At 45.5% G+C, this 19,952-nt stretch overlaps 1 protein-coding gene across 1 annotated transcript; it reads right to left on the reverse strand.

Annotated features, from left to right (window-relative positions):
- Nucleotides 1–759: 759 nt before the first annotated feature.
- Nucleotides 760–19,324, reverse strand: LOC135991088 (dual specificity protein phosphatase 13B-like). Its single transcript, XM_065639363.1, has 5 exons — nucleotides 19,184–19,324; nucleotides 18,421–18,449; nucleotides 4,146–4,353; nucleotides 2,824–3,044; nucleotides 760–1,680 (listed from the first exon to the last, which is right to left on the reverse strand). The coding sequence occupies exons 3-5, from the start codon at nucleotides 4,322–4,324 to the stop codon at nucleotides 1,454–1,456; spliced, it is 627 nt and encodes a 208-aa protein (XP_065495435.1). The 5' UTR covers nucleotides 4,325–4,353; nucleotides 18,421–18,449; nucleotides 19,184–19,324; the 3' UTR covers nucleotides 760–1,453.
- Nucleotides 19,325–19,952: the final 628 nt, after the last annotated feature.

Raw genomic sequence — 19,952 nt, forward strand, 5'->3', positions numbered from 1 at the left:
CAGGGTTAGTCCAAATCAAAACCCTCTGAGGTGCCCCGGTGTGAGAGTCCGGTCCTCAGCGCCAAATGCTCTGCTTTGTGTTCTTGCTCCTATAGCCTGGTCCACATAGCAGATGTAGATATTGCCAAAGAGTATTATAAAAGGCACTGAGTTGTCTGTCCTGAAGGCAGAAATCTGCCTTGTAGACAGCAGTGGTAATGGCAAGGAATGTTTTCCCTTGTTGCTGTGCTGTTCTTGAGCAGCGAGCTCACATGGTGGGGAGTATTCATGCCTCTGCATTCCTGAGTTTGGTACTAGGAATGCAAACAACTGCCATCCCCAAGCTGGCTTTGTGCTGTGAATGTTTGTCCGCTGGGAACTGAGAGCCAGATGTGCTTCACATAGTTTCCAGGCAGCACTGATCCATCAGATGACAGTAGCTATTGAATGCTCTTATGGTGGCCCAGAGACACAGAGATGAAAGCCTGATGCCTGTCAGCACCTCCCTTGCCATTCCTGTGTCCCTTCAGTTTTCACTTGAGTCCCCTCACAAAAGCAAATGCCACAGAACATGATGTTGCAATGTTAATGACCTTTATTTTTGAGAAAGAAAATCCCAAGTTTTATAATGTTGGACTGTCAGGCAAATTTGGGACCCCTTTAACTTTGTCATCAAATGCTTTCCTGCACCCGCTCCCACTGCCCATGCAGATGTTTGGAGCCTCAACTGGGAGCCCACCTTCCTCTTCAGAAGCATTTTCTACAGCATCTCCTGGATGGATTTTACTAGGGAAGACGAACATTATTTGAATGCCTTCTCAAACAAAGGTACTTTTTATGGACTAAAGAAGAATATATCTAATGAACAGTTAAAGGGAAAATACTATAAGCGGACCTGGAATAATTTCTTAAAGAGTGGCTTGTGTTGTTTCCCAGCTGCTCTGTCTTTAAACAGCCTCTTACTCCCAACTCAGCGGCTCCACCAATTGTAAAAGCAAGAACTAACCAGTGCCAGATTCAAGTCGCAAAATACAAACCATTTCAGATACAGGGAGCAAAGGGGTGTGGGCCTGATTCATAAGAAAACTTCTAAGCATTATTGTAGCATAAATAATATGGCATCTTTCACCTCAAATAGCCTAACACTTCATAAAGTGATATGGGCTTCACTAGTTGCTGAAACACAGCTATTTCTGAAGTGGAACCTGATATCTTTTTTTTTTCTTTTTTTTTTTTTTTTTAACCAGCAGAGAGCAATGTTTTAAGGTGGAGAGCGAGAGATACAATATACAACCAATTGTAAACATAATCTGGGAGGATTTTGCAAAATGGAAAGATCAGGTAAAATCTACTTTTAGTAATAACATGGATTCTGGTGTATCATAAACTCGTGTCCTTAGTTTACAACTACAGTTCGTTTAAAAGAGATACAGGAAACTCAAATAACATTTTGTTCTCTCTCAGCAATATTCTTTTACAACTCTTTAGTAGCAGATTCTCTGGTTCCTTCCCTCTCTTCATTTAATTTAATGTCCAAGTCCCGGAGCTGGCTGAGGAACCCTGAGTTTGGGCAGATGTCTCTGTGAGCACTCACTGTTTTCAGAGCATCCACAAGCGTCATGTTTTCATGGATCATTAAAAAGGCAAGCACTAAAGATGCAGAGCGGCTTATCCCCATGGCACAATGAACGAACACCTTACCTGTAAATGAAAAGGCACAGCAAGGTGAGTGGACTTTAGCATTTCTAAAGCAAGAGGGACACAGGGAAGACAAAAACTACTAGAAATTAGTTGGGAAAACAATGGTGATGATTAGTGAATACTCATGTTTTGGCAGACAGCATAAGATTGTGCCATTTTTCTCCAGTAAGTTCATATTTCATACTGACCACATGCATCTAACTTAGGCCTCAGATTAAAATAGTTGAAATTTCCTATGGAAGGAGAAGCTTGCTCTGTCTAAACTTGATAGTATAGTTTTCTGTGGAAAAAAAACAGTTTTGGCAGAAAATTTTGGCCCAGCCTTGACTGTGATCCCTGACAAGTCCCATAAACTCTGTAGAAAAGTCTGCCTGTAAAAGTGGACTCATAATTTACTGTATCTCAGCAGCCCAGTGTGAGCTTTAACTGGGGATTTAATAAAGCTCTCCAGTGAAAGCAGCAGATCTCGCAGCCAGTCAGAGTCGGAGCAAACTCTGGAACAAATGGAAATTATGATAACTAGGCCATAATCCAAAGTCTGCTGACAAAATTCAGCAGGCTGTGGGTCAGGCTTGTAGTTTTTGACTTAGTTCATTAACTTCTACTGCTTCTCTAGCTTAATAGACAGTCTGAATAAAGCTTCAATTCTGCGAAGCACTTGAGCATGTGAAGACTTTAAGCCAGCGCTGAAGCGCGGCTGCTCCCAGCTGAGCGCGCCGGGAGCGGGCACAGGGCTCTGCGGCCCCGGGCAGGGTCTCGGGGCTGAGCCCCTGCCGGGGTGTGCGGTGTGTGGAGGCACACGGATCCTGCCAGCTCCCGCAGGACGGACCCGCGGGGGAGCACCCACAGTGCCAGAACCTCTGCTTTTGCCTCTCACTCTGCCCCTAGAGCGGGCCCTTTCTCCCAGCACATGGGGTTTGGGGCGGCCAGCCCTCCCCAGCCCCTGGGGATCTGGCCACGGCCACCCTCCCTGCAGCACGTGGCATAGGCACCCTCCTCCCATCCTCTGCATGGCGGTTCTGCATGTGCCTCCTTGAACCCTATGCCGAATCTGAGCTTTGCTGGCTGCCTGTTACTGCAAGGAGAAGCCATTTGGCTCACGTTGAAACTTCTTCCCAAATCTTCTCTTTGCCTCCCCCTTACCTCCTGAAGTGTTTAAGGCTTTGCCTATGAAATTGGCAGCATCGTAGAAAAAGATACTTATATCAAAGGAAGGATCATCAAATGCTTCTACTCCGTAGTACTCTATTTGCAGATCTTTGTAATATTTGGCTCCTGTGTTGATGCTATAAGGCCCATCTGCTGCATTAAGGATATGAGTAATGTTGAGGCTTTGAAGAGTAGTTTTGCTCCTAGCAGCCCACCTGTTGAAAGACATGAAGGGCTCATTGGCAACACTCCTAACATTCTCCTAAAATAGCCTGGTTTAAAGTTAGCACCTCCTCCTGCTAGGGAAGGATGCAGGAACTGCAGCTTGCTTACAGAGTAGCAAATTTCAAGAAGCCTACATGAAAAATGTGATATGGTGTTGTGGAAAGCAGCAAGAGCACAGACTTGCCGGTGGGATACTCTTAGTTAAGCAAATGCCTCTCAGCAGTTAATCCCTGGGAACATGGCTTACTGTATAATATGGTCAAGATTTTCCTTTAAATAGTCGTTTAGCAAGTTCTAGAGCTAACCTCTCATTCATAGTGTGCGTGGGTCACGAGGGCAAGAACCCACACACGCAGCAGCACCTCATCCCTAGTTTGGACTTGAAGTGGCTGCATCATGCTCACCAGCCAGGTTCTACCCCCTCCCCACCCTGAACTGGGACTGAAGTTATTCCACAAAACTGTGATCGTTAACTGATGTATTCATGAGGAGAAACAGCTGGGAAAAGTGAGCTGATGATCTATGTAATCTGCAGTAATCCAAATACCAGAAAATGGCAATAAATAGAAGCTGTCACAAGAATAGATATTTGCTTGAAAATGCCTGTTTGATATTTTCAGTTTTACCATCTTTGAAACTAAGTTTGGATTTGGACTGGCAAAATCCCTATTGTATAATTCACTTGGGTCCTCCTCCATCTGGCTCTTGCTCATGCTACTCCTATTTGAATGTGAGGGCAACCATGCTCTTGTCTGACGCCTTGGAGCAGTTTCCAGGGTGGATAACACATCTCAGAGTTGACACCAATTTGGGATGGGTTCTTTGAGGACTTTTGTTTAGAATACAAATAATTCTTACTCTGCCAAATCCGCTGTGGTTCACAGAATATAGAAGACCCAACTCAGACACACGGTGAGTAAGTCACCCTTTAGTAAGTCATGTTTTTCATGACTCTTTATGTTATCAGTTTTGGAAGCCCATATCACAAAAACATTCCTGCAGATCCAAAAGCTGCTTCCCAGTGCACCACACCCCTTCCTCCTCCTCCCAGGGACTGAGAACAGCTTAATTATAACACCATATGTTCTTACGCATCTCCCAGGTAAATATTTGGCCAGACTTCGTCCACATGATTATCAGACCCTCCTCTGAACCACAAGAGCCTCTGGAGGTCTGATAGTGCTGGTGTTTCATAGGAAGCTCTGCTCCCTGTGCTGCTAGTTGGAGATGAAGAGTCTCTGGTGTGAGGCATCTTGCTCCTCTCTTGCATGCACTCAGGCTATATCAGAGACAGCTTTCCTGAAATGAATTAAGAGGAAATTTTCATACAGAAATAATATTCCCTAGAAAGTTCTCCTGTTCATTACCCTCCAAATAGCATTACATTATCGTAACCGGTGTATGCAGCAGGGCCTGCAAGTGTTGCTAAAAGCATCCAGAGAGCAGAACTGACCCTGTGGTAGGACTCTGCAGGCATGTAATGAATCCCCTGAGAAAGCAGCAGCATAAGACGATACGATTTATTTTTTTGTCAAGTAACACTTTAAAAAAGAACATCCTGTGCCACCCAAAGGCAGCACTGGCTGAACCTCATAGGTGCAGGTATTATTTCTGTTACTATAGTGCTGGAGAGTGTGTACAGGAAAGTTCCCATACTTGATATTGGAGAGCTACCAAAGTGTTTGTGTACACTTGATTCTGTTTAGTTAAAACTGGAAGTTTTTGAAAGAATGAATCATTGGTCTGACTTATACTTACAAAGCTTCTAGGGTGTGTGAGCCAGCGCAGGTAGGTCGCAGGAACAACCAGGGGCCACAGATGCAATGCAAAGAACAAATTCATTTTTGTTATCTTTCTAATCAGGGAATCTCTGAAACAGCACTTAAGCTCCCAGGCAGAGGTCGCAAACGCAGAGATGCAGGCGCTGCAGAATTCAGCCCTTGGCGAAGACCAACAAGCCTGCTTGTTTTGGCCCGTATATAGGAATTCATGCAGGCGCAGTTTACCACACTGCTTTGATCTTTGCCTACAGGAATCTCAAGGATATATGATAAGGTGCCTTTACAACTTTTTTCACTGGCCTGTTATCTAAACACAGAGGTTCTACTTGTGATTTACGTGTTCTTCTACAACCCAGCTGCAGTTGCTTGAGCGTGTTTGCAATTCCCCTCCTCGCCATTCTTGCACTATTCCCACACATAGGGCCAAAGTGGAAATCTTAGGATGTGTATATAAGGCATATTCATATAGTGTATGTGTATACATATATAAATTGTGTGTACAATTTCTTTGTGTTTATAGGGATGTATTTAAACACATGTATGCACATATGTATACATAAGAAAGAATTTTCACAAGCATTCATATGTCTATGTGTGTATATGAATAGAAATGGAGAGAAATTGAACCAGTTTTTCCTCTGTCTCAGGTGGATAATCCTGAACACTCAGCTGTGCTGGTATACTTGCATCTGTCTGTCTCAATCTCTCCTCTGGGAGCTGTTCCACTTTGGATAAATAATGTGATAGGTATTTGCCTGCAGAGAGAGGCTGTTCCTCTTGCCTGGGAGGTAGGGCACTTACCTGGCACATGAGAAAAAAGAACATCTGAATTTTGGGAAATTTAGAGCTGAAAGGTCTGGCTTTGTTGGCCTGTTGAGAATCCCATTTAGGACTGTTTTTCTCCCTCACAGATCATACAGTGGAATACAGGCATCCCTTTTGCAATGTTGTTTGCTGATTTAGACCCAGGAAGCTCAGGCCAGCCTGAAGCAGTGCTCAGTCGAGAGCAAAGGTTCAAAGATATCCAAGCAGCCCCTCCTCTGAGACTTCAGGAGCATTTCTCCTGACAGGATCTCATTATCCTGAATTGCTGTTCTTGACCCTAGAGAATATTGATGTTCTTTGTTTGGTTGCTTATTGGTATTAAAGCTATAATCAACATGGGAGCCACAGTAGAACTCTTCCCAAAGTTGATGGCCTGTGCTTATTCTGCAAAAGTTTAAGTGACATCAGCTTTTCCTGTAATGCTTGAATGTCTCAGTCTAGAATTTTGGTTTATTTTCTCAGGAATTCCAGAAAACAAGTGCAGATGGGACCTTTGGAAGTCATCTAGTCTGCCCCCTGCCCCACAGCAGCATCAGCAAGACGGATGTCACTCCTAAACAACAACTTTGTCCAAACATCCAGGTATGCTATTTTTAACAGTGTAGGCTGATTTGGGGAATAAGCAGAAAGCAAGAGAGAATATCTCGTTGCTTATAGAAAAAGAAGTAGGAATGATGCAAGGCATTTTATTGAACACACCAAATTTATTTCTGTGACCTCAGCCGAAATTTTCTTCCCCTGTTTCATTCTCCCTCCTCCTCTCCATGAATGTTGAGAGCAGTTACAGTTTTTTGTACATTCCAATAAAAAGGAAATCTCCCTAGGGTAACTACTTAATAAGCAAAATATGAAAAGCACAATAAAAATGATGGGAGAAATGTAAAAAAAGCTGACTGGTTCTACTTTTAATGAAGAAGGAAAAGAACGTAGGGAAGTAGAGAGGAGTATAGGGATAAAAGCCTACAAATTTTTCAGGGCACATAACAGCAAGATCTTTGGTAAAGGAGTATGTTGTGCAGTCCCAGCACAGATTAGCACGAAGAACAGCACAGAAAAAGATATTGTGCATTGCCCTACAAGTTTTACTACCTTGCAAAAGTCATGCACTATGCTCAAGAGGTACTGCCAGCATTGTCATGATGACCTGTTTGTACTTTCACTGATGCAGAACATTAAGCTAAAGCAGTAAAAGGAAATAAAGAAAAAGATAATCCAGGTTCTACATCAGGAGATTCATATGACCACAGGCTCATTTTCAAGGAGTGTGGCTGATGCTCAGTCTCTGCAGATGTTTAAAAGCTGAAGTTGTGGAGGTAAGCAGATGGATACTAAACTTTCAGTTGTCTTAGCCCCCACTGCTTTAAACGCCTGTTGTAGCCTGTCAGCTAGTTAGAGTAATGGAGATGATTAGCAGAGGGAAAGAGATTATTAGCAGAGAGAATTACATTGTGAGGCCTCTTGTTCAAGACCTGACTTTGAGGAGGTTCTCTTGGCCTCCAAGAACTGAGCCGTTTTGGTGCTGGTGAAATTTAGCAGGCAACTCCAGGCTTTGCAGCCAGGGAGGTGCTTTGCAACAGAGCTCCCTTTCATGCACTAGTCCTCTTCCCAAAAAGTGCGTCAGCATCATTTGCTTCGCATGACTAATGCCAGACAAGTGAGCTCCTCGTGTCAGCGCGAAGCACAGCTCCTCCCAAGCACCCGCTCCGTGCTGCGCTGGCCTTGGAATTGAATTGCTCTGCGGGGCCTTCGGGGTGAGCCTGGAAATAGCTATAGCAGATGATTGCACTAATGAGGAAAGTAATATGAATTTTTTAATCGAGGGCCAGGGACTTTGCTGAGAGTTCCCCCCTCCTTCTACTTTAAGATACTGCAAAGCTAGTGAAAGTGCTGCCACTGATTACACTGATTACATTTGTACCTCTGGGTGGCTCCCAGAAGCTGCTAGAGCTGGAAACAACCTGTGACTGCAGGAGGGCAGGAGCCCCTGTAATTGGGGGGAAAAAAATTCTGTCTTGCAAAGTCACTAGTGTTTTCTGCAGAGATCTAGACCATGCAAGTTGGGTAGGATTACTTTTCTTTTAAACTGTAGCCTGGAAGTACCTAAAGACATTCTAATTAGATTCATTCTTTCTATATATATTTTTTTGTTAAAAACTAAACAGCAGCAACAAAAAACCTGAACCCTTCTACCTAGAGAAGATATTTGAGATGGGATAGAGCTTTTAAGGGCTGTCCAGATGTATTAACTGCCTTCCTTCCCTGGGACAATACGAGGTAGCACAAGCTTTAAAACTGTTTTGTCATTATGCATCAGTTCCCAAACAGCCAGAGCACTGGGGTGAACCCCAAATGGCTGGGACCTGCTTGGCTCCACCTTTGAGCTGTGCAGCCCGAGTCACCTCTCTAGATGCCATGGAGGAGGCTTGGATCTCCCCGGGGGGCAGGATCGCTGCAGGTGGCTGTGGGGCCAGCAGCGCCCAGCTGCAGGGAGCACCTGGGGGGCTGCGAGGGACCCCACGCCCTGTCTGCCTGCAGCTGCGGGCAGCTCCTGAGGGACCTGGTCATTCAGGACCTCCTCTGCAACAACCTAGTTGAGATCTCCCTCGTATTATCTGGCCACTTGAGTACTGCAGTCTGCAAGGCACTTTTTTTTTTCCCCCTCTACACTGGAAACAATTATCGTTTTCTACTGAAGACTTTTCTGGCAAAGAAAAGAGAAAAAAAACACATAACCCCCACTGACTTGAATTGGCTAAAGCATTTAACAGATTTGTGTTGCATTTGCAGATTCCAGTGAAATAAAACTCAGCAAAGTTCTGAAGAAAAAAGCAAACGTTCCAATACTGTAGGTTTGGAATAGTTCATTTTATTATCTCCAAAAAAATGACCCATTCCATTTTTCTATTCAAAGTTACTTTTGTTTTGCAATTTTACTTTAGCATTGCATAATATCTTTTAAAATATTAAAACAAGATGAAGTGGCTTGTTCCTGATTGAGAAAAACATGTTCTGTTTACCTAAAAATGAACACTTAACTGAGCAGCCACTTGCTTGCCTAGCCCTAATTTTCACTTCTATAGGGGAGAAAGCCCATTGCCCTTTTGCTACAGTGGTTACCTTGTCTCCTAAAGACCAAACTAAGCTGTAGAGAGATTAAATGACTGTCTGAAGCCCCAGGAGTCGTCTGTGGCAGGGCATTACTTGTGCCCCAAGTCATCTTTCCTCTATCCTTTTCGCTCGCACCTTCCTAGCTGGCACAGCTCTGCTTGTGCTTATGGTGGTAGCTCAGATGGGGACAGGTGTCTTTGAATAACAAGGTCTTACATGATATAATTGGTAGCCTCAGACACAGCAGGGCACTGATTTTGGCTGGGCCTGCGGGGTTATTACAGTAACACAAACACTAGATAACAATAACATGATACAGAAAGAGCCTGGAGCCAAAAATCTTGAATTCCTTGAATCAAAATCCAATACATGAAATGGTCCAAATTACTGAAGTATGAGATCAGAATATAATTCACATGAAAATTAAAATTTGAAGAAGCCTCTTGATGCATTTAAAATTGCTGTCTACTCTGTGGTTTTTTCTTCTCTTTTCTCTCAGCAAGCATTTCTGCACTCATCTTTCACACTCGTGGCTCTTTTCTCTCAGGTACTGCTTAACACTACAGCTCTTTGTCCTCCTGATGGAAAAATCCAGATGGAAAGAAGTGTGGTTCACAGGGAAATGATCATGTAAGTGGAATTAATCTTTCAGATACTGTAATGTGAAATCTGATCTTCCTTTTTGTTAAGAAGACCCAATCTGTGTCTCTACATTTTGGCCAGAATCCGATGCTAAGAGAACCCAGGAGTCTCTTGAGGTAGAGCTGAAAGCCTCGTGTGCAGAAACAGGCACATTTAAAAGCAATAGCAAAGTTAAAACAGCCAGATGGGAACCTAGCAGGCAACCAAGAGGGGAACTCTCTGTTTTCCTTGCAAGCCTATAGGGGCTTGTTTGCAGGAATTAGAATCTCTCACCAGCAGTTCACTGCAGCTCTAATACCAAGTGGTATTGAAAATGAGAAGCAGGTTATGGCTGATGGTTTAAATGAGGCACCTATGGGAATTTAGAAATGAGATCCTGGACTCGTCTCGGTGTAGACTGTGCACATGGTAGAGCAATATTGCTTTCTTGGCTGACTGCATCATATATTAGGGCCTTTTATTTTGCCCACACTCAAACAGCAGGGAACAGTAGAAGTTCATTGCTCCTGCTCGCTGTTTAAATCCTGATCTGCCTCACCAGAGGCAGTGCCCCATAATAATGGAAAGCAGAATCGGTCCCTCGGCCTCAGTGCAGGTACGTGTTCAATGCAGCACTGTATTAATGCCATTGCCATTATTCTGGAGTGAAGAGAAAAGCAGAATGTACAATTAAAGCTCTGTTTGGTTCAGTTTTTAAGAGAATTTACTACCCGGGAAAGATGCCAGACCAAGGGCTCTGGAAAACACAGCCCCCTCTTTAACCGCAGCGCCGGGAAGGAGCAGGAGCAGCTCGGCAAGTCTCCGCCATGGCTACCCCCGCAGCTCAGCTTGCACGTGCCCCTCGCCCTGTGCCGGCAGCCGTGTTTTACTGGGTGGGAGAAAATCTGAGTCTTCACACCTCTTCACTGCCTGTTCTCCCTCCTGACGCCTCCGTTCACATCCAGCCTTGTACATTTATGATGGGGCCCTCTGACTCCTCCAAACCGAGCTGGAAGGTACCAGCTTCTGCATGTGAGGAGCCTGAGCTGGGCTGGAGAGCAAAAGGCTCCTTCCTACAAGAGCCCTCCTGTCCCGGCACAGGACTGCCCGTGGGGCCGGAGGGGCTGGCACGGGGCAGAGACAGCCTGCTGCCCTGCCGGAGCTGCCTGCACCCGGGGATGGCCAGGACGCGTGAGGCTGTTCCTGGGCTGGGAGCAGTCAGAGGGCAGGGCAGGTGAGGGTAACCAGCCTCAGCCAGCGGTTTGGGCAGCCAGGAGATCCTGTGGTGGGGAGGCAGGTCCCAGGTGAAATGGGAAATCAAGGAGGTGCGTGGCCAGGCAGAGGCAGAGCTGTGGGGTGGCGCAGGTGGAGATGAAGCCCGAGCGTCTCAGCTCAGCTGGGCTCCTGAGTGAGGTGGGGAGCCCCAGTGAGGTCTCCCACTGCTCATTCTCACACAGCTCCTTCCGGCAGCCCCGTGCAAGGTCACACAGCCACCATTGCCCTTGGACAATCTGGCAGGCAAGCCCTGAGGAGGGGCAGAGCTTGCTAAGCTCGATTTACAGCCCTGCCAGCAGGATTAGGGCTCGTGGTGGGAGCTTCACCTGTGACCTGCTGGTTTTTGGAGAGAGGGTGTTATTGCTAGCTCATTGAAGTGCTCCTGAAGAGCATTTCCTTTCTTTTGCAATGTAATGGATCTGCACGTATTACCCCAAAACTATATTTTTCCAAAGGGGGAGAACCTCCATGCCGCCTCCAGCCCCCCGGCCCCATCTTATCGCCCCCAACCCTCCCATTTAAGAGCCATGCAGCCAAGGAAGAGGCACCTGCCCATGCACAGGGCTAGTGCTGTGGGAAAGGATGCTTGGAAAATGGGGGAGGCAGGTGGAAAAATGTGGCGCCCTGCTTGCAGTGACACGCCATGGCTGTGGCAGGACGACAGCTTTTACATTTGCAGCTTTCGGATTCAAAGGAGATAAAAGAAGTATTACCTTAGCAGATAGCATCGCTGGGCTATTCAACGCACCATCCCCAGCAAGGCAGTGCTGCCCTCCACAGGCTCCTGCCATAATTTCTGCCTCGGCTGTGGATATCTGTCAAGCCTAGAGTGATGCTTTCCCCTTTAATTCTCTTCTGGGGCGCTCCTGTCCAGGATACCACAGCTAGGAATTAGAAACTCCCAAAACTACTGTTTTCCTTGATACATCTCGACTACACTCATTCTTCTCCCTGAATTAAAATAGCAGTAGTTTTAAGTCCTGCTGCCAGCAGCCATAGCTGTGCTAGATGCTATTATCAGGAGAGCACACTCTCACCATGCAGCTGACTGCTTCTAATAGTGGAAACTTCACTCTAATCTTACATAATGCCAGTAATGGAGCAGCGAGGCTGTGGCTTGTGAGGAGCTTAGGCAGAAAGCTTCCCTGGGCAGCCCGAGGGCAGAGGAGCTCCAGTGAGAGCAAGAAAAACAGAGTGACCTTGATATTGCTAACAGTTCAGTGAGTGCTGTCACAGCCAGAGCTGCGCCGAGATTGCATCGTTGTCACGGGCTGTCGATAGGTGTAAGTTATGGGCAGCTCTGACACAAATGATGTTGAAGAATCCAGAGTCGGGGGGAGGATGGGAAATGCCATGCAAGCTCCAGGAAAGACAAACAAGGATGTTAATATATTGCTATTAAAAGGGGGTCTAAAGGACTTGCCTTTCTGCAGGCAGTATGGATTTGTGTGACTGTGGATTAAAGGGGCTTTTTTTCTTCTCTTTGGTGTACTCCTCAAATTATTTTTCTCTGACTGCTGCTGTCAATACAAAATTGACAATGCTGCCAAGCTTGCAAGATTTCAGAGTATTTGAAGGCATGAGTAAAGGCATTTTGATATTCCTCAGTCGTTTGGCAGTGGTATCTTTGAGCTGTCTCGCCCTGCACTTTTAACGTAGGCAGTGAAGTGCGCTCCTTGCCTTGCCTTGCTTGAAAGGGTACATATGAGAAAGGTACCTTTTTATAAGGTTGACAAAGCTGTACAAACTCTTTGCAGTGGAATCAAGAGAAAAAAGACTTCAAAACTCTACAGTGAGAGATCTATTTTGGCACTGAAGTGTTTTCAGGCAGAACTTTCAAAGGATACACTTCAGCTTTGCTGGGGCAGAGCAGGATATTTTGCTTCAGATTTTATAATTGCTGACTTTAAAATCATGTTTTGTTTGTGTGGGGTTTTTTGTTTGTTTTGGTTTGGTTTGGATTGTGTTGTTGTTGTTGTTTTTTATTATGTCATCTTTTAATTATGGTGATACTTGTTATCAAAGGAGTTGACCACTGAGGAGGTGCATTAGAACAGCTAAGAGGAAACAGTGAGACCTAGATCTGGGGTTTACTTTCTCTTGCAAACTTTTGGTTGTGTGTCTGGTGAATATTTGCTCCTAATTTCTTATTTTGAATTTGAGGAAATAAAACTGGGGGTAGTTTTCCTACTGCTCCTCCCTGGTATGGGGGTACCAGGTAGAGCAGAGCGCAAGCAACCAGGGAGCTGCCCAGCCGGGGTGTGGGTGAGGCGGCGTGTGCAGCCACCTCTCCGGGCTGTGATGGATGGGGGGACAAGGGTGCGGGGGGGACGCCTTGCTGCTCTGTGCCATGTCCAGTCTCGGGGTCACTGGGAGAGCTTGTCCTGCCATTTGCTGGCTGGTGGGAAGGAGTTTCCCTGCCAGGCACTGTCTCTGCGAGGAGCTGGCAGTGCAGTGCTGCTGCCTCCCCAGATACCATGTTGGTGGCACCTGAGTTGTACAGTTGGTCGGGCAGGGCAGGAGCCAGGGTTGTTAAGTGCCAGCAAGTTTTTGAAGGGTTTTTTTCACCTTTATGTTGTCAGGTTTTACGCTGCTGTTTTTTCTGATGATGTCTCTTTCTGAGGCTTGGTGTGGACAGTAGATGGATGCCAAAGCTGGTAGGATGGTGGAGGGAGGAAGAGCCTCCAGCAAAGCTGCAGCCTCATGGCTCCCACAGAGGAGAGTCAAGCACAGATTGCAAGGAGGGGTGCAGCCTTGCTGGAGGTTGTGCCTGCTGGAGGCAGTTTATAATGGTTTGGGAACAGGCTACAAATGTAACTGTCCGTTTTCCTCAAGCAAACCCCAGTTCCTCCAGCACAGCCCTGGAAAGGCTGTCCTCTGCTTCAAAATGTTGCTGTGAGAAGGAATACATTAAAGACTGTGAGCTTCTCAGGTACAATGGTAATGGGAGCCATCCATGAGCTATAAATAGCATTAACATCCTTTCTCTCCAATGCCTGGCATCCCAAGCAGTCATTTTTGCTGGTGCTAGTGAAAATGAACACAGCTTTGAACAGCTTTTATTTGTGTTCTGTTTGCAGGCTGGAATTTTGTGAGTAGTTTTTCTCACTGGCTCTGAATTTCAAGTTTATTTTAAGGGAAAATATTGGCATTTTCCCCTTTTGGATTTTTTTTTTCTTTTTTTTTAAATTATCGTCTGTCATTTTCATATTTTTAGCACAACTATGTGGGAAAGCTATTGTGACAGGAGAGTGAGAATCACAAGTAGTCATTTACAAAGAACCTCTGTGTGATTGCAGGAAAAGGTAAAAAACCCCAGGAATCAAAATTTAGTCTTATTTAAATCTTATATACGTTTAAAAAAAAATATTGCAAATGTTTTGTTTTAGAATTAAGCAAATAATGCAAGGTGTTTTGGCATGATTTGTGGTGTTTACATTGAGACATCAGAAAGAAATAGTTGTTGCAGTAGAAGAAAAAGCTTTACACGCCTGTTGGACAAGATCTTCCTCTGATTTCATAGGAAACAAAGATGTCTTTTGTCAAGGAGCTATGAAGATTGAGAGCAAAACTGGAAAAAATTACTCTTTTCAAAATATTTATGGTACACTCAATGAAGTCGTGTTATAAAGTGATAAAGCCTCACATGTTACGCGTGCAACTCCTTCGCTGTTACAGACACGACACAGACACAAGGTCTACAAAACAAACACTTTGTCCCAGAATAACCAGTGAGCCATTGCTACTAGATCAACTAGTAGAGCTGGAAGAATTAGGCAAGCTTTCAAAGAAGCAAGAAGGACCGTATTTTTTTTCTAATTATGCCAAATGATATGATTATACACTGCTTTCACTGACAACCCTTCACTTTGATCAGGACAGCAACACTGCCGTTACTGAAGCTCTGTCATTTTTCATATTGCCAGAAGATGGCAGAAGAAAGCAATTTTGAATGATTTAAAAATATACAGCATACTCATTACTGGCTTTTAAAGGGAGCTGTTACTGATTCACAAGAAATGGCACCAGCTGGATGAATGAAAAATGTGACATGTACTGCATGAATTAAATTGGTATTGACTTGGGTGTATACATCAAATGATCTATACCGTATCCTTTCCCATGCAGGTTTTCTGTATTAGAAAAGCCTGTAACTGTGCTCATTTTTCATATGCACGGTGCGATTTGGCCTGGCAAAATCTGCTGTACAAACCAGGCTACACCAGAGTCCAGGACATAATGCAATCACCCAAAAGAAAAAGAGGGTGATTCTTTTCGTCTTCTAGTCTCTCTTTCCAAGCATGTTTCTCTTCCCTTTCCCAGTTCCTCCAGTCATAGTAGGAAAAGAGCCAACGTGGTGCAAACATTCCCCTCCTCCAGCTTTCAGGAAGAGGGAGGCGTGGGGGGCAGTTGCTGGTGGCACAACCCACCCGAGCACTGACAGCCTCTGCACTGAGCTGCCGGACTAGGCGGTGGGCTAGTGATGGTGGGCACCTCAGACAGCATCTCCCCTGCCTGTTCTCCACAGGAAAACCGACCCTTCCGTCGCACGGGTCTCACAGCGGAGCCTTTTCCACGGCCAGGACTAAGCCTCTCTCAGGAGCTGGAGGGGGTTTGAAGAGGGCTTGGATGGAGGAGTCCGTGCTGCTCATACTCTCTCCCCAGCCACTTTCACTTCAAATACTTTTCTTAAAGGAAATAAATCCTTTATAAGGATGGAAGTTGGTTTGGAAAGTGCAATCAGACTGGCTGGGGGCCTGGAGTTAACCAGAGGCGTTACTCCTCCTCCCCAGCCAGTCTGATGCTTCCCTTGTAGGAGAAAACTTGCAAAAATTATTGGGCGCCGGTGAAAACGATCATGCTCTTACTAACCAGCAGGAGTGATTTCCAAAGGGCAGCACCGAGCAGGCCCGGGGGCTCCCACAGAGAAGTTCCTGGCAGGGGCTCCTGGTGGCGGCCCCAGCCATGCTACTGCTCCCCACCACGTGTCCCCTCGCCCCCGCAGCCGGCGGGAAGTGCGAGGCAGAGCGCGCTGCCGCGGTGCCGGTAGCTGATGGCAGAATGAGGCAGCGAGGACGTTTAGCACATTTATCCACCCGCAGCCTCTGCGTTCGTTCGAGGAGGGAGCAAGTCTGACGGCCACTGCAGTCATGCTGGAAACCAGCCCCCAGCCCTTCTCCAGCCCCAGCTGGCCCCATTACCCCCCACTTGCCTCTCCTTCTTTCCCCCAGCTGGAGCTGATGGAGGCAGGTGCTTGTTGGGGGTGGAGGGGCAGCAATTAGGGAGTTTTGTGCTCAGACCAGAACTTCTCTCTGGTCTGCAGTAATTAAAAACATCATGAGGTTTAGGAAGCAGCCAAGCTACTGAAGGCCAAAAGCTAGAAGATACACAGAGGAAGAATCACTCTCAGGTTGTCCTGTTTCTTACACTATCTTCCCCTAGACTGTGCTCTGGGCCGATGGAGAATGCTTGACTAGCTAGACCTTCAGATCTAACCTGCCTTGGCATCTTTTCCATGTCTCCTATGAATCGGGTGTCCACCATATCCATTGCTAAACATCGCATTATCTAACATGGGCACCAAACATCTAGTATCTAATTCCCAAGTTGGCAATATATTTTTACTATCAACCAAGATTTATTGAACAGTGGCAGCAAGGAGGAGGATGGCAAGGGATCAAGAGTGAAGAAGCAAAAGAAAAATGTTTAAAGCAACTTTCAACTGTTGTGACAATGAGGAAAAGCAACTGATGCTATGGACAGCCATCAGCTGGGCAGGAACACCCTTGCCCCATGAGATGATGTTGACACAGACCCCAGTGCCCTTACACCTTCCGCTTCAGGATTCTGATCCTACTTGACTTTTTAAGGTATTGTTCATTATATTGTTCCTTTTGGTAAAACAACTTTGTTCCCAGCTTGGTTGTGTGGTTAGCAGTGGAATCAGCTTCGTCCTTTGAGTAAAGCAAGTGATGGTAGCTCTGTGGCTGCTGGCAACACCACAAGAGCACTGCTGCCATCCAAGAGCTTTCTTTTGCTCCTTCACTGCCCTCCTCTTAGTTACAGGGTCCCACCTGCTATTCAGAAGTCTATTAATCCTCCCTGAAAATGAATAGTTTTAACAGAGCACAAAATGACTTTGAGTCTCCCTCATCCAAGACATCCTACAACCCGAGTCCAGTCCAACAACTGATCATCTAGGTCAAAGCACCTCCAGGGTATGCTTAACCCTGCTCTGGACATGAGGTGAGTAAGCACATACCCTTTGCATGTTGAGGTTTCAGTAGGAGTGTGCATATGGGGGAAACAACACTCTATAGACATCTGTTCCCCTTCCATGTTTGAAAGGAAAATCCTTCTCTTTCAGCACTAAAGCATTAACTTCAAATGTTCATTTGCCCCCTTCCCACCCCCGCCTTTTTTTTAGTGAAGACAGTACTGAAAAAACACTCCATACAGTTTATCTCCAAAAGAAGGGCAAATTCAGGGCTGTCCAAGAACTTGAAAACTCTGGGTGGAAGGGATTTTCTACTTCTGTTCTATTGGGTAAGGTGTGTATACCTGAGTTTTCTATTTCTGTTCTGTTAGGTGAGGTGTATATACCTAAGACGGAAAAAGCATATGTGCAGGTGAGCTCAGAAGGGAGGAAGTTCCCAGACAGGTGACATGATTGTGATTGTGCTGCACTGAACTCTGCCCTTCTCCTGACACTTATTCTTGACCATTGCCACAGTAAGGGCTGAGGCTGGGTGGATTGGTCCTAACCCAGAAGGTCAAATCTGGTCTGAAATGCAGGAGCTCAGAGCAAGGTCAGCTCAGAGCAAGGTCAGCTCAGCTGGGCCCTTTTCTCCTTTTCTGGCATCGTCAGACACAGGAAGGTGGTTACTGGCTTGCTGACTGTTGGAGCAGAAAAACACACCACAGAGCAGAGGTGCTTTCTTATCCTGACTTACTAAATGCCTGTCCCACTTTCTTCATCCAAGGTGACAGCAGACTGTACTAGGTTCTGCTGATCACACCTTTCCTGTTTTCTGCCTTCCTGGGGGCATAAAAGATTGTGATTACCACATATCTCCATCTCATCCCTCCGTTATCTTAAGCGTCCTGTTGACGAATCACAAACTGGGTGATGACAGGCAAGACCTCTATGGTTAAAAATTCAAACTCCCAGCAGAGGTGCTGGCGTGGTGGCGAGGCTCTCTTCGCCCACACGCAGCCTGTCTTCTGGCTGGCTACAGCTCCTCCATGCAGGATGCTGCATCTTGACTTTATAGCTCCTCTGCGTGGCCGCACATGCTTTCACAGCAGGATCTATTAGCACCAACCAGTTCTCCTTGCAGAGATCTGAAAGCATGCCACCTTTTGGCACAGGAATGCAGCCTGCTACCTCCAGAGGAAATAAAGACAAAATCCTGGCCAAAGAGGGAATAATGAGAACAGACCTAAGGTTATGACTTTGTAAATTATTAATCTTCAATCTATATTTGATGTCTGCATAATAAGGTGACCAGTCTCTTACAGAAACCTAAGGCAAGTTAAACAACACAGAGGAAAACAGTGGTTTTCCTGAGCTGCAGGACAGCGGATGTGCAGGACCTCACCATTCTCCATTTGCGGCCTCTCTAGCTGAGAATTTCATGCAGTGTCTCTTCCTAAACCCTCCATATCTGAGCTTTAAGTACAGTCAATCCAGCTCAAAAGAATGGCTTTCCCTTCGTACAGTTTGCATTTAGTCATGCTGCTTTGGTTCACTCACCGTTTTCCTGAGTTCCGTAAAGAAGCTGTCTGTGAAAACAAGAATGAAAAAAGGAAAATTATCAAAAACTTTTTGTATATATGGGGGAGAGATTTTTCAAAGGCAGAAAGGGGAATCTATCAGGTTATGCACCTAAGTACTATTTATGTCCTTGGAAATCTTTCGCTTACAGTGCTTAATTGGTCTGTGCAAATCAACTGCCAGAAGAGGTAATTGACCATTTTTATAGAAGGATCAGTAACAAAAACACTCCAGGCTATTGTTTTAGAAATTAAAAAAAAATTAGGAATTATGGAAAGAATATGTTTCAGGGCATCATCCAGCCTCTCCTGAAACTATGCAAATTCACTTGGTGAAAACAACAGCAGACACAACGAAATGAGTTGTATATGAAGAAGTGAGATCTCAAATGTGATATTATGCAGAAGGTAAAGAGTCTGTACTAGATAAGTAACAGCTCAATGTGTTATCAAGGGTGCACTTTCGTTTTGATGAATGTTAAAAGAACCTTTAGCCTTGAAAATAAAGAGGATAATTTCTCTCTAGGCAATGGCTGCTCATGAAAGTCATAAAATAAGAGCACTGGAGCTCTAATTTTATAGTGCTTTTTAAATGATTTTCAAATGGTCCAGCTGCTTTGTGCCACAGTAACACAAGGCAGAGATATTTACGCCAGCGATAACAAGCATGCAGCAGCCTGCCCGAGCTGCTCTCTGCAGGCAGCCTGCGTGAGGCCAAACACACATGGAAAGCTGATACTTGCCAATGCGGATTGATCACAATTACACCGTGGCTACAGTGATCCTGGAGAGCCGCTTTTTCCACCAGACAACTTGATTGTTTTTCTTGTCTATGTCTCGCCTGCGAAGCACGGGATGTACGTGGCCGGCGATGCTGGTTCTATTTTGACACTTGAAAGCCTGCCAGCTCTGTGTGCCTCTTAGGCCATACTGTCCTTGGCTGACTTCTCTTTTCGGAAATAGGAGGGCAAACTCAGCCCTGGGTTGCACCGCTGGTTTTTGGTGGGAGTTTCCCCAAGGATTAATTTGGCCCCAGGGTTGGTGCCCGATGATGCGCTGCATTATCTTGTACAGAACTGCATACGTGCAGCAAATGAGCTCTAGGCAAAAGCTATGTAGCTCTGCTGAGATGCTGGAACTGCCACCAGCAACTTTCTCCAGATATTTTACCTCTGCGTGTCTAGGACTTTAGTAGAAAACTACAATTTGTTTTACGGAACCTGCTCTAAGATGAGAACTACCCTACATTGGTCTGGCTTAGCTTGCCAATTTGGGTAGTCATTTTGAAAGTCTGATGAGTATTTTATCTTTGCAGTTCCCTTTCCTTTGCAAGACATTGACAGAAGACGGGGTACTGGGAGAAAACTGTCTTCTGAGCAAGATGAGTAGGGTTGAAAAAACAATTTCTTTATGAAATAATCCTGTAGAAGAACTTGGCTCTTCCTGTGTTTACCAGTGCTAGAGACGCAGCAATGATTGTGTAAAAAGAAGTCTGGTGAGAATGGGGAATCC

The sequence above is a fragment of the Caloenas nicobarica genome, chromosome 7 (genome assembly GCF_036013445.1).
Source record: "Caloenas nicobarica isolate bCalNic1 chromosome 7, bCalNic1.hap1, whole genome shotgun sequence".
Taxonomy (NCBI): Eukaryota; Metazoa; Chordata; class Aves; order Columbiformes; family Columbidae; genus Caloenas; species Caloenas nicobarica.